The 14,676-nt window shown below is 38.9% G+C and overlaps 2 protein-coding genes across 6 annotated transcripts in view; one reads left to right on the top strand and one right to left on the bottom strand.

Moving 5' to 3' along the window:
- Positions 1-1,770: 1,770 nt before the first annotated feature.
- On the bottom strand, positions 1,771-7,014 carry bpnt2 (3'(2'), 5'-bisphosphate nucleotidase 2). The gene is made up of 8 exons (XM_003975505.3): positions 6,412-7,014; positions 6,062-6,134; positions 5,742-5,888; positions 5,459-5,615; positions 5,159-5,254; positions 4,498-4,656; positions 4,006-4,140; positions 1,771-3,740 (listed from the first exon to the last, which is right to left on the bottom strand). Exons 1-8 carry the CDS (start codon positions 6,528-6,530, stop codon positions 3,598-3,600), a joined length of 1,029 nt encoding a protein of 342 aa, XP_003975554.1. The 5' UTR covers positions 6,531-7,014; the 3' UTR covers positions 1,771-3,597.
- A 3,949-nt stretch (positions 7,015-10,963) lies between these two features.
- The window catches only part of dars2 (aspartyl-tRNA synthetase 2, mitochondrial), a 29,445-nt gene continuing 25,732 nt past the window's right edge, over positions 10,964-14,676 (top strand). For 4 of the 5 annotated variants that reach the window (XM_029831536.1, XM_029831537.1, XM_003975504.3 and 1 more), the window contains exons 1-8: positions 10,964-11,174; positions 11,656-11,755; positions 12,144-12,210; positions 12,293-12,394; positions 13,437-13,532; positions 13,610-13,733; positions 13,888-13,934; positions 14,126-14,232. In XM_029831536.1, coding sequence (XP_029687396.1) covers positions 11,000-11,174; positions 11,656-11,755; positions 12,144-12,210; positions 12,293-12,394; positions 13,437-13,532; positions 13,610-13,733; positions 13,888-13,934; positions 14,126-14,232 — 818 coding nt within the window. In that variant the 5' untranslated portion in view covers positions 10,964-10,999. Of the gene's footprint in view, positions 11,175-11,238; positions 11,273-11,655; positions 11,756-12,143; positions 12,211-12,292; positions 12,395-13,436; positions 13,533-13,609; positions 13,734-13,887; positions 13,935-14,125; positions 14,233-14,676 lie in introns of those variants that run through there. The other variant, XM_029831538.1, reaches the window with a different exon arrangement.

Genomic DNA, 14,676 nt, shown 5'->3' with positions numbered 1-14,676 from the left:
TTTCATTCAACCACAGGAGCATTTATTCTTCTCTAGCAATTTTTTCACAAACCTCTCACTACCGTCCTTGTCACTGTCTTAAAAAACAATATCATGATTCAATTTATGAAATATTTAAACAGGGCTTTTATTTTACAAATTAACTCGGAAACAATTAAATATAGTCAATTAGGAAATAATGCCCCCACATTGCTACCTCAGCTTCCATAAATTATCCCATAAATCTCATACTGTCCGTCCGTCCGTCCATATGTATGTATGTATGTATGTATGTGTGTGTGTGTGTGTGTGTTTGTTTGTTTGTTTTACTGTATATGGCATAAACTATTATTCTCGTTGGGTTTTAATTCCTCCTGTTTCTTTTACATATTTTGTTTTACATTAGGTTCATAATAGGTTCATTTATACACACACACATTTCATTATTTTCATATATATATATATGTCTGTGTGTGTGTGTGTGTGTGTGTGTGTGTGTGTGTGTGTAGGAGCCTAAATACTTTTTCAGTTAATTAATGTTTAAATAATTTCATTTTGTCATGATAAAATTAGTTGCTGTTGAATCTGAGAAAAACGTTTACTTACATTATTTACAAGGGAACAGTTCATATTAATAAGTTATTATTTCATTTATTTGACTCAAATGTGTGTGGAGGATTTTATTTTAAAATTGCGTAAATGCCCTTTAATTACATTTCCGGTCGTTTACATATAAAAGACTGCGTATCATGCAGCGTGGGGTAGTTGTCATGGAGTTGAGCCACAGTTTCTCTCTCGCGCGCTCACTCACTCACTCGCTAGCTAAGTTTTTGCCTTTTAACATTGATTTCCAAGCCAACAGAATTTGTTTGTTTTTTTTGTTTGTCATGCTGGATCTTTTGTATCCTGTTCATTTTTTTGAATAAAACATGAAAACCAAGAAGTCGTTTGGAGTGCTTTTTGTGGACGAGGTGAACGAGAAGAGAGGAGAGCGTCAGGCTCATGGCTTCAACTATTAGGAACCTACTATATAGGTCCCTCCACTTCTTTTCATCCCTTCACTTCTACAACAGATACAGTTTAACATATTTTACAAAAGCTGCATTTAGAAGATTAGGTACAGGAGAATCTTGTGGAATAGAGTAAATAAACTGGAAACATTGATTTAGCAATGGAAAAAAAAGTAATACTAATAATGACCTAAAGGGTGCATAGGTAATGTAAGAAAGTATGGTTTAAAGCACAAAACCCATTTGAACTTAATCAGAGTATCTCATAATAATGGAGCAAAGGAATTAAACCTAAATAGCCTCTTGAGGTTTTTACAACAGCCTAGTAAAAAGCTGTCAGTTTGTCACATCAAAAGCAAGTGGATTCAACTGAATTACAGTGATCATGAAAATATAGGAATTGAGTCAAGTCAATACCTTTCATATTTTGGATTGAAGAATATTAACCACTTACAAATAATCACTGTGGTGTTTATGAGTTAGCATATTGGAACCATTGCAAATAAAGTATAACTACAATATAAGCCATTAGAAGTATGAATAATTTCATAATACCATCAATAATACCATCTGTTAAAATTCTGAAGCTAAAGCTAAAGTTTCATGTAATCAGGGTAGCTAGGGATCTTGGAGTGTATCCCACAGAAACAGGAATTGGATTATGGACTGGTCATGAGTCACATTAGAGTCCCTGATCAACTGATTGGTTTTGCCTTTTGCTGCAGGAAAAACATACAAACACCAATTAGATGGCCCGGAGTTCGGTACAAAGTTGAGATTGTTTTGCTTAAGATCAGAGGATTTTATTGAGATCTTGTTAATTACAGAAAAATCCAACTTAGGTTTGAAGATACAGTTCCAACAATGGTGGAGGAATTTCTGCCAGAGAGGTTCATTTTACAGCTCAACATTCACTCCTTTCTACTCAGAAGGTAAATATTTGTAAAAATGTTGCTAAGTTGTTTCCTGCAGTTTATGCTACTGTAAGGTTGTTGATTTTCAGTCAAATCGTATATTCTGAAGATTTCATGGCTTTTCTATTCATGTGGTACTAATTATTTGGACCTTTGCTGTGTGAAGTGACATTCAAGTAAACATCCCCCAGTTTTACGTTGATGCCCCATACTGTATATAGGGGAGAAAATTCCTATAGCAAAGATTCTGCAGTCAAAAATGAAGATATATCTATGAAAATATTCTACAGTTTCTTCTAAGTAATCTAAAGATTTCAGATTGAGTATCAACTCATTACATGCATTTGATGCAATATGCTGCAGCGCAATAATTTTGGGCTCTGGTGCTCTTGCATTACTGCAGTGCATGTGCTCCAATATATCCAGGAAAGAAGATTTGATCTTAAAAATGGGAATTTGAATAGAATGCTTTTTGTGTGGTCATTTGAATTGCATACCTGAGTAAGACAAGGAGTGTGAAACCACATAATGTTCATGGTGACAGCAAAACACTCACAGCAACATCCAATGGACACATCAAGTTCTCAAATTACCTTCTTTTTAAAAAAAAGGAACCCTTGTATCTTTGCAGGTTATTAAATCAAGTGAAATTTTAGTCTCTCGTCTCATCTTAACTATTTTATCCCCTTTGGGTCATGGGGAGGAACACAATGGGTGAAGGCAGGGTTCACTCCTGGATGACTCTCCAGTTCATCACAGGGCCCTATATGAGCACCTGTGGGTTCAGTACCTTCCTTATGGGTACCTGGGCAATGCTCTGAAGGTGTTCTGACACCTTCCATGTTTTGTCTGCACTGGGGCCCAAGAACTATCTGTTTTTCAGCAAAGTTCCCAATAGAGTGAGCCACTCTAAAATTTTAGTATCTGCATTTACAGACTGATGGCCAATGTCCATTGGGTTTAAATTATTTGAAATATTCTTTTATTACAAACTTGAGTCAGTTCTTGGTTTAGAGGTAGAGCTGTCACTGAGATCACTCAGTCAAAGTTCAAATAACATAAACATGCAGAATACTTGGCACAGGTAAGAAAAAGGTTTAAAAAATCCAACAGACACATGATTTCAAACTGAATCATGAAGACCAAAACAGAATTTAACATGTCAAGTTGGACTTTAATTTAGAATTCTGCAATTTAAAGTTCCTCTCCATAAAGAAATAAATATTTTTGTCCTTTATTACCTCTCAATAAGGCTTTTTGCCAGTTGAATAAAGCAGAAGACTACAGTTGGAAGCAACCACCGTGGTATAAAGATGTACGGTAATGTAGTCCAGTGCGGCTAAATTTTCACTAATATTCCCATAAAGTCCCATACTGTATATTCACAGACAACATATGACAATGGTATTCAGGAACAAACATGTCTCTGAATGGCATGAATCCATTGCTATTCAGAGTCACTGCAGATCATGTTCACCTTTGTGCTCCTCAGCTGAGCCTTTAGCAACTAGTGTCATATTGATGAAGAAAAAACAAATGTGAGTGTGTGCAATGTATACCATTTGCTGTAAGCATGTATACATTTAAAAAAGTGAGTTCAGATCTTTTTTATGCCGGCAGCATTGTTGGTTCCCGTTCAGAATCTGGTCATCTGATGTCCAGTGATGAAAATGTCAACGGGAGCAGTTTGTGTTTCAGTGTTTTTCAGGATCCCACATTGGCAGTCTGTCCACCAACACCTTATGGTTGACACCCACACTGGCCACAAGACCACCTTTATTGACTGGTGTTCCACTAAAGTCAATGTCCTCTCCCTTTAATGTTGTCATTTGCCCTCCTGCAATAACAACAATCATCATAGTTACATGTATAATATGATTAATCCTGAATAATATATTAGTACTGAATGAAGAATGATTTCAAGGTGTACCTGATAAAATTGAAACAATTATCTGGATCATTTATCATTTGAATAGAAATTGATACATGAAATGAATCTACAATTAGGTAAAATAAAGACTTTCTTTTCAATGTGGACCTTAAAACACAAAAAACTACGAAATGTGCACATCAAAATATGAAATGGTAAGCTGTTGCTTTACCCAGGGCACTCAGTAATGCTGCACCAGCACAAATATCCCATTTTTTGATAAAGGTAACGTGGATATAAACATCAGCTTGGTCTACAGACTTTTCTTCATGTGAAGGCATCTCCAAAAGTGACAGAACTTTATATCCTGAGACAAGAATGAAGACCATGGTCAGAAAAGTGACACCACATACTGTAATTTTCCCATGGAATTCTTAATATACTCAAGAGTCACCATGAAACATGTTTAGTTGACCTGGAGAAAAAAGCCTCAGAGAGAGGACCAGTAACTAAGGACCATCTCTGCATTATTCAGACAGAATGACATCAAAGCATAATGCTGCTCCACTGTCAACACAAGTGTTATTCTTTTAATTCTATAGCCATCACTACTAACACACTGCAAACAATAAATTAACAATAAGTGAGTTGTTGCATTTTTGATGTAGATATCTTGAGAATTCCATAAAACCTGTCTACAGACACTTGAGAGCTCTTTACTTACCTGCCCCACCTGCTGGGATGACAGTTGTGTTCCCAAAAGCCTCCTGGATGAAGGTGCTCACCTTTCCAGAGTGGGAACGTGAAACAATTACCTTTGGAGGGTTAACGCTGTATGATGAGCGGCTGCGCATATTTGATCCATGACCTACAAATGCCCAGGCTGGGTAGGAACATATAAGTTCAGCAGATAGTTATTTTTCACTATTTTCATTATTTAAAAAAAATCTACACCATGTATCCCATGTCATATTTGCACAATAAAATTTGTACAATATTAGTTTATTTTTAAGCGGACTCCAAATATGATTTACGGAAAATATAAAAAAATAAGAAAAAGGTTTTAGGTGAGAAAAGGGATCGTTCATGAATTAATAGTCAAAATTGCATGTTTATCAGGCTGACCTTGACTCAGAACCAATCATAGAGTCTAAAAATGTAGGTCGATGACTTCAAATCACAATTGATTAGCACTGGAGTCATTCAGTCAGAAAGAAATATAATTTTAATGGTTGTACAGCTTCTTGCCTGAAGGCAGCAGGGATGGGCTGTAGCCATCCCCCATATCATGAAAATGGATGGATGGATGATTGTTCATCTTAAGAAAATGAGGCAATGAGAACGCACATAAAAACTTTTCCCCTCACATACAAACTCTCTCTTACCAGTGAATCCAGTAAAGGGCTGATGTATCACCCCAATTACAGGTTTACCATTAACAGCCACACAGACCATCGTCGTGACGTACTTTACCAGTTTCTCTGTTAGGAAAAACAATAAAGAGGAACCAAAATGGCAGACACCAAACTGCTGCTGGGCACTCTTGACGGTTCTTTAAACATTACATTGTCATGACCTGCACAACATTTAACATGACAGTTCATCATTGAGGATCAGAATATTTCATTATTCAGATGCATTAATATTTAGAAATTGATGTACAGTGAACTTCAGCGGCTACACACCTGTGTATTCCTGTGTAGCATCCAGGGGGTCAATCCACACAGTGACACTGTTGACAGGAACCAGTTTGCCTCCCTCTATCTTATCAAGAATGTCAGCTGGGATATCCTGGCTCCAGGTGATTTTGTCCACTGTGTTATCATACTCCTCACTGTATACCTGGAAACAAACACTCATGCACACTAAAATGTACTCCTGCACTGAATTGAACAGAAACAGATTATAAAGCTGCTCTCTTCTCGCACAAAAAACCCTTTGAAATTATTCGATCTTATAGAGACTCACTGTAATATCAGGAAAGGTGTTTTTTAATAGGTTAAACATCTTCCTATGAGACTGCAGGTCACCCATGGTCAGAAGCTCAGTGGCTCCCTCCTTCGTCTTCCCCTTTGACTTCTCCTTCAATCCATCTTCTTCTTGAATTGTCTTCACCTGGACAAACAATCTGTGTTATAATCTTCGGACCAAAAACACATTGTGGAAAAATGAAGAGAAATCCTTTAACACAATCTAATTTAACGCTGCAGTTAGAAGCAACTCAATGAAAATGGTAATAAGCCATGGTTTTTATTTGAATATAAATATGTTTAATTTAAAAAGAGCACCTCTTTGCCACCCAGAACTGCAGCCTCCACAGAGACAGCCAGCAGTTCTCTTAGGTCTACATCTCTCCTCTGTCTATAGATACAAAGAAAACAGACAAAAGACAAAATCCAGAAAATAATTATAAGCTAGTGGCACAAATAAGTTATTACTAATGATGAATATGAAAATGACTACTGCAGACCTGCAAAAATAAGCTGACACACACAGTCAATCTTACAGTCAGTCCGAAAAGAGTTAGTTATAACCGTTCAATATTAGTATTGGCATTATATCTAATCATAAATTGGACATTTTGACTGAACACTATGTATGTAGGTTGTACCAGTGAGAATAAATAGTTCGGTCTGACCTGAAAGTCGCCAAGCGGCTGGAGATGACACCGGCGTACAGGTGGTAGATGACACCGACTCCAAGCAGGCAGAACACCGCCACACCAAGCGGTGACAGACGGATGCCCATTGGCGCCATTGAAGTAAAAAAAAAAAAAAAACTCCTTTACTTTCCTGTTGGTAAGCACAAGAATTCAGCCGAGGAGAGCTAAAACGAACGACGTGTCAGCCAAAGTCAACAAAAAAATCTAGAAAAATTAACCAGCTCTCTCCCTTTACAATAATCACAACCTACACATCGAACACGTCACCTTTAAAATACCAGAGCAGCAGCTCGCCTGGTACATCATAAAATCGACTAGTTGGGATCAGAAAAGAACACATCGGCGTTGGGTTCCGTCAGCGTTTATCAACGTATGGCGCTGATATTCAATGAACCAACCACCATATGAATTCAGAAATATACAGATTAACAACCTCTGACAATTTCCCTCTACTAGATTCCTCGAAAAAAGAAGACAGCGTAGAGGAAACTGAACAATCAAACCACTGTTCCTTCGTTCCCTCAACGTGACGTCTACGGCTTGTTTCTCTTCCGGGTCAACACTGAGGAGACAACATGGCTGTGTCCGAAACCACCCCCTATACCCTACATAGTGCACTCAATAGTGTGGACGCCATTTTAAAATAGTGTCCGAATTGTTAGTGTGCATCGCTGTACCCTATGTAGTGCACTCAATGTATCCCACAATGCACTGCGAAAAGTAGTGTACAAGCGAGCGCCCAAACTCGGAAAATGTATGCCATCAGCCATTACGCTATCACGTGATACGGTAAAGGCTGATGGGATATAATTTTAACGTAATTTCCACTGTGCGGTTGGATATATGAAATTTTTGGAAATAAGATTTTTTTTTCAGGAGGGTCCAATATGATCATTAATATGTAAAAAAAATAAATAAATAAAAATCAATCAATCTTTACTGATCCCCCCGCCCCTCACTTAAAATTGTTCTTTGGAATCGTCTGTTCCTCACCAGGCTACAGAATATCAGTAAAAGAATATTTACAAAGATGAAAAGTAGCTCTGGATCCATTTTTTGATGACAAATTAATGGACCTGGCCACTTTTCCCGGCGACCGGTTCATAATTATTATGCGACACCATCGCTGTTTCCGAAACCACACACTCGTTCCCTATTCACTACTCACTACATGGGGGACATGGATTGAGTGAACTACGTAGCGCACTCAATTCAAAGTTAGCTTTCGGACACTACGGCGCACGTGAAATGACGTAATGTTGTCGCATAATAATAACGAACCGGTCGCCGGGAAAAGTGGCCATTTAATTATTATTAAATATTATTAAATATTATTAAAATATTAATGTCAATAATAATAACATAACACTTCCTTATTATCTAAAATAATTAGTGTCCAGTGAAGGAAATGGGCATCAGAGGGCAGGCCCAACGAAGGGCAGTAAAAGAGCTCGCTGCTACAGCAGAGCAAAGCAGTCACTGGCTGTGGTTGAAACGGAGGGACTTATTGTGGGCGGCCAAGTGATCATGTGGTGCCATTGTGCAACACACACACCCAGGTTTGATCAGCCTGTGGTGGGCCAACCTTGGTGGAGGGTGTCTTGTGTTTAAATGGCTGAAACACCTAATGATGCCAAGGCACACAACTGATGATGTGTCGAGCTGGTGACACCACAGAATCATGAGTGCCAATCCTGCTCCATCCAAGTCTTCTTCACTTACCATGAATAGGTCGGGACTCTAACACCTAGTCCTATAGAGAAGTTCGCGCCATGACATGATGGTACATTCTCAAGTATATATATATAAGTAATAAAGGAATTTTACATCACAAAATGACAATTTTTGCTCTAAGATCCAAATGTCAAACTGTAAGTGAGGGAGGGGGGTAAACATTTGATGGTAGATTGATTTCCACATTTATGTTGTTATTTTAAGATGATCATATTGCATCCCTAGTGAAAACAATTGTAAACTACACATTGGGTTCTTGTTTCCGAGAAATTTAATCTAATTTATTAAACAGCACAGTGAAAATTGCCTTTAACACAACAACTTTGTTTTACCTACAGAACGGGCACCCATCACATTATTGTGAACGGTCAACGGTGGCCAAACTCATCGATGTCCTGAACTCACCGTTTGACCATGGCTGGGGTCTGGAAGTGGAGGTTTTAGTCTATCTTTTCTGGCTGGCAAGCGCAACCTCCTATCGTGTGGTGTCAAGGGGATTTTCAATTCCACGGTCCACAGTCTATGACATTGTTCACGGGATGTCAGACAAAGTTCTGTCCCTGAAAAATCGGACCATCAAATTTCCGAGTCTAATAGTCTAAGGGGATTTTCAATTCCACGGTCCACAGTCTATGACATTGTTCATGGGATGTCAGACAAAGTTCTGTCCCTGAAAAATCGGACCATCAAATTTCCGCGTCTAATAGACATTCCAAATATTGCTGCTGGATTTCAGCGCATGTCCGGATCACCGGCTCTTCAAAATGTGGTGGGCAGCATTGACGGGTGCCACATTAGAATCAAGTCCCCAGGTGCACATGCTCACTGTTATTTTAACAGGAAGCTTTTCTACTCCATCCAGCTGCAAGCAGTGTGTGACCCCCAGGGCCTTTTTATAGACATTTCTACTGGCTACCCAGGCTCAGTCCATGACGCGCGAGTCCTGAGAAACAGCCCTCTGTATGTTCAGGGACTGTACCCACCTGAGGGATATTGTATAGTTGGGGATGGTGGCTATCCCTGTATGTCCAGGCCTATAGCATGATGTCTGTTGAACCTAGCTGCCATCATAAAGTCTTTTTTTCTGGCAGGTTCCCCTTAATTTGAATCATTTTTGTGTTCCATTTTTGTAAATAGTTATTAAAAAATCCCAATAGGATAAATGCAATTTCTTTATATGTGTTTGTGTGTTTATGTAAATAGTTTTCTTTTCAAAATCAAAAACTGTATCAATTAAATTTAAACTTTGAATAAAGCATTTGTTATCAACCATACGATGCCAAGAAAGCAATCTTTGATGGAAGTTAACTTGATTTAAACAATTTAACATATTCTTTTTTACATTTTATCTACCAGTTTCTGTAACAGATTTAAAAGTGTCTCCTCCCTGGCTTCCTCTCTTGTTGCCCTTTCCTCGGCCCTCTCCAGCAGCTCCAGAACCCTATCGCACCGCTGGCGCTTGCGTGGTGCCGGCCCTGGTTCCTCCTCCTGTCCCTGACTCTCCATCAGGTCTATCTGAATATGGGGAGCCTGACTCAGAAAAGGAATGGCTCTCCCCCCAGGCTGAGGCAATGAGGCATGGGGGCCGAATCGAGGGCCTGCCACCTATCGCTTCATCCATGAGAGGGAACTATTTCCACTTGTCAGCAGTGACCTCCCCAGATTTAGTGCCAGATCCTGACAGTGGTCTCTGAAGCTCCTACAAATAGGGAATAAGCGAATAATTCAAACAGTAATACAACATTTCCTATAAGTATTAGTCTGTCACATTTAGACTAAATTTAAAGCAATTATTACAAACCTTGTAGGTTTTTTTTAAAGGTTCTCCCACTTGCTGCTCGTGCTGGAGTCAGCATTCCATTCAGGCCAATTTCCCTCAGCACAACTCTACAAATTGGAACAAGGACATAAACAAATTGCAGAAGTCCATCAGTTTAGTTTCTGGATTGTGATCACACCAGATTCCAAGTTACAGCAATAAAATACAGTCATTAATAACATTTTGCCACCACCCACTCCCATCCTGCTGCAGCAGAAAACCTCTTCCCGGAGAAGAGGTGGTCCTTCTCCATCCGGCATCGGATCATCTTACTAATGTCATCATCACTCCCTTAAGAAATCAATTCAAGCCATTAGTCTGCGTTATATTAATATCACTCCTACAGTACCTTAAATTTGCATTTGAAATGCACCGACTCTAGCAAGGTAGAATTAAAGCGGTACGTAATCTAATAAAATGTTTATAGTCGCGCATAAATAAATAAAGGCAAAAACATATTTAAAATGGAGGCCGCAATGTTCCGCTAAAGTGAAAGAATTATACGCTCTAGTAAGATACGTGAAACAAATAGCACATAATAATAATAATAATAACATAATAATACATACATTTGTACGTCATATCTCCTCGTTTACCCGCCATTGACAGATTATCACGTGATACCGTAAAGGCTGATGGGATATATTACCGAGTTTGGGTGCATCGGTCTAATCTACTTCAATCGATTATATTTTGGTTTGATTACTGATGCCTTCAACGAACGTCATTTCTGGGAAGCGTTTCTCGAGTCTTACACAATTGTACTTGAATGGACTGAACAAATTAGCTCTCTGATTAGATACCCGTAAGTAAATCAAGACTGAGAGCACAAGGAAGGATTCTTGACCTTGTAGGAAGTCTGATTCAGTGTTTTAGTGAATCTCTCATGCATTGTATCAGCGGTCCGTGTGTCAGCCAGGTATCTAGTTATCTATCAGTGACCGTTGCCGCAGGTACTTTCATATGACCATTTAAAAAAAATAATCTCTCAGCTGTTCTTCATTCGAAAAAATGACAAGCAGCAGCAAATTCCTGCTTCATCGACTGGTAGTTGCTTGTTATCGCAATCTAAGCTCACATCTGAGATGCAGTGCCAGACCTTGTCCGGAGATCCAGCCGTGCACAGCTCAACTTAGACTCCTGAGCTCCTCCCCCAGTCTCTGCATGGTTCATCCTCAGAACACAGGTATCTGTCATCAGAGCTCAGACTCAATAGGCTTCTTCATGTGACTGCATGTATCTACTGTCATCTGTTGACTTGGGTTTACTGGACCGTACTGATGTGTAAGGGAATCGTGTGTCCTGTAGCAGAACAGCAGCCTGTCCAGGTTCTGTTCCAGCCTCCCACACAATGTCATCTAGGATATGCTGCTTTTAACTAATTCAAGGATGTATGCATGGAAAGTTGATTATTTATTGTTGTTTTGTGTATACTGTATGCTTCACCTTCTGTATCGTGCTGTTTTGTAACGTGTTCTAAAATACTAACTACCCATTTTGAGATCCATGAATCCACCCATCATATATCAGAGCCTGTACGACACACTCTTAGAATTGGTTGTATACCTAATATTTTTACGTTATTTTCTAGTGTTTCTGTATTTTATATTAGAAAATCCTTCTATGAAGCAAACCCATCGTTTACAATGCTATTCTCTGTGTTTTAGGTCCCAACAGTCTGTCATTCAGGAGTCATTCTTGTGGTGAACTGAGATCAGATCATGTGGGAGAGAAGGTCACTCTGTGTGGATGGGTCCAGTACCTCAGGTTTCACTCATCAAACACTGTTTCGCAATGAATTCAGTCACAGGAGTTTAAAACAAAACAAAACCCTCCACCACATTTTAACCCACAATTGTTGGGAAAAAAAAGCATGGAATCAATATATTGATTTCTTTTTTAAATTTGTCATTCTGGCATATTATGGAGAATTTTTGATTGTTTTTTCCCCCAGTGTTACTTAAGAGAACCACATTTGAAAAAAGTTGGTTAGATTGTGTAATTTATGTGTTGCTGTTGCTGGATTTATATGACCTTTTGGTTGGTTGTCTCAGTTCCAAAACTCAGTGGGTGATTTAGAGCTTCTTTCAGTCAGTGTTTTGAACTGGTGGTTTTTGTCATGGCTGATTTTAGTGAACAATTTCTTCCTCAACAGACAGGAGCTGTTCGTCATCCTGCGTGATTTCAGCGGAATGACACAAGTTGTAATCCCTCAGAAGGAAGTAAGCCACATTTCAGCTGCTGCATTCTTACTGGTAAATATGTTTATGTTGTTGATTTTCTGAAATGTTTGTGTGTACCCAGTCTGCTTGGCATTTGAAATCAACACTGTGTGACCTCACAGTAGAGTCTGTCATCAAGGTCACAGGAACTGTCAGATGCCGACCAGAAGGACAGGAGAACAAGGTCTGTTTTTTGTTGTTGCAAGAACATTTAACATTGTTAAATCACACCTTAACTAGGAAGCAAAGCTATGATTGCATTGCATTTGATAGAAAAGGTTTGTTAGCAGTGTTGCTATCTGTCACAATATAGCTCTTGATATGTTGTGGCTTTAAGAAGCCTGCCAAGTTTTTCATGTAAAAAAAAAAAAGAGAGACCAAGAGAACATGTCGAGGATTTTCTTCAGTTAACACAAAGTCAAAATGCTGCTTTTAAGAGTTTAATAAGTCAGTCAGAACACATGCAACAACAGCATGCAGAGAGATCTTTGCCCAATGTAATAAACATGTCCCTTTTATAATGCTTAGTGACTACACCTTTCTCTCAGTACTTTTCCATCTACTTACTTCATCATCACAAGGTTAGCATGATAAACTGTAGCATTTTGAAGGTTGCTGACTTGCACATCTTCATCATTTTTTAAGGAGTCTTTGTTCTACAACTCGTGACACCTCGTACACCTGCACAAGCATCATCAAATGAACTTGCTTGACCTTACTGGTTTAAATGATCTATGCTAAACAAAAATAATTTCTTTTACAGACATGTCAACATGTCAGAACTTTTTCTGGTTGTAATTTAAACAGTTTCATTGGATACAGGGGGTATTCGTTTGAGGAGTGGAATTTCCCTCCCATCTCTGTTTTACCATTGTGTCTATGTGCGAAACACGTGTCCTAGAGGCTCAAAAAGTGCTTTAAAACTTTGTCGGAGACATTGCCATAACTTTGCCGGAGGCATTGCCATAACATTGCCAACATGTCCCCTCACTTCGGCCATTAACTTCAATATTAAATGCAGCAAGGAAAATTGTTCATAACAGAAAAAACTTAGTTTTGAACTCACCGTTTCTCTGAAACACAAGAACTTGGCATTAATTGGAGGGGGGTGAGGATTTTTTTTTATTCCCTCCATATACAGCAATTTACTTCAGAATTAAACCCCAAAATCTCTTGCTCTTCATCTCTTGTGATTTGCTCACTTGAGTCATGTCCACACAAACCAGCTGATGCCAACAGGAGAGATTGAAATTCTGGCGGAGAGCGTCGAGGTGTACAACCTGTGTCAGAAGCTGCCTTTTGAGATAAAAGATTTTGTCAAAGTAGGTTATTTTATATCACATACACACAATGATTAAAGTTTTCTTAGTCCTACCAAATAATGTTTGTGGTTGTACAGAAATCGGAGGCGTTGCGAATGCAGTATCGGTACCTTGATCTAAGGTCATCTCAAATGCAGAGAAACCTCAGGCTGAGATCTCAGGTGGTGATGAAGATGAGAGAGTTCCTCTGTAATATGCATGGTAAGTTTTAATGCCAATTATTAAACAGTCTTACAGCTATCAAATTTGGGTTTTATGAAATTGTCACATGAAAACTCATTTTGATATGTTTTCAGTGCAGTGAATAAAAACAAATATAAACGCCACTATTCTCTCTTTATGTTCACTTTGGCAGGTTTTGTCGATATTGAAACTCCAACATTGTTCAAAAGAACTCCAGGGGTAAGCAGAACCCTTACTCAAACTGATATACGTTAACGAGTAACTGGCTTTCTCTGAATATGATTGAATTCTGTGAACTTCCAGGATTTTCAAGAATAAGCTAGTTTTGCGTGTTGCTCATCAGTTTCCCTCACTAAAGAAGATATTTGTCAAATTTCAAACCCATGACATGAAAGGAATTTGTGTTTCAGGGTGCCAAAGAGTTTGTGGTTCCATCCAGAGAGCCAGGCAGGTTTTACTGTCTGCCTCAGAGTCCACAACAGTTCAAGCAGCTTCTAATGGTAGCTGGCATTGACAGGTGGGGAACAGTCTCTCTAAAATGAAACAGTTGAAATCATGGACATGTATCCATAGACTGATTTACCAGTATATTCTGACAGCACCTTCCCTTCTGGAGCAGTCACATCAGGTTTGCCTTTATTGAGGTGTTTGTATTGAACATAATTGTTTTCTCAAATAACATGCCATTTAACAATTTATTACAAAAAAATGCAGCCAGAGTTCTGACAGGTATTGACAAAAGAGATCACATAACTCCTGTACTGGCGTCGCTTCATTGGCTGCCCGTTAAATTTAGAATAATTTTTAAAACCCTTCTTTTGACCTACAAGGTCCTCAGAGGCCTAGCTCCATCCTTCCTGGAGGAGCTAGTGATACCTTATCAGCCCAATAGACCGCTCCGCTCTCAGAATGCTGGTCTACTTGTGGTTCCCAGAGTTCCTAGGAGTAGAATGGGGGGCCG

Source organism: Takifugu rubripes, chromosome 22 (assembly GCF_901000725.2).
Source record: "Takifugu rubripes chromosome 22, fTakRub1.2, whole genome shotgun sequence".
In the NCBI taxonomy this organism is placed as follows: Eukaryota; Metazoa; Chordata; class Actinopteri; order Tetraodontiformes; family Tetraodontidae; genus Takifugu; species Takifugu rubripes.
This window is presented reverse-complemented; position numbering and strand designations above follow the sequence as displayed.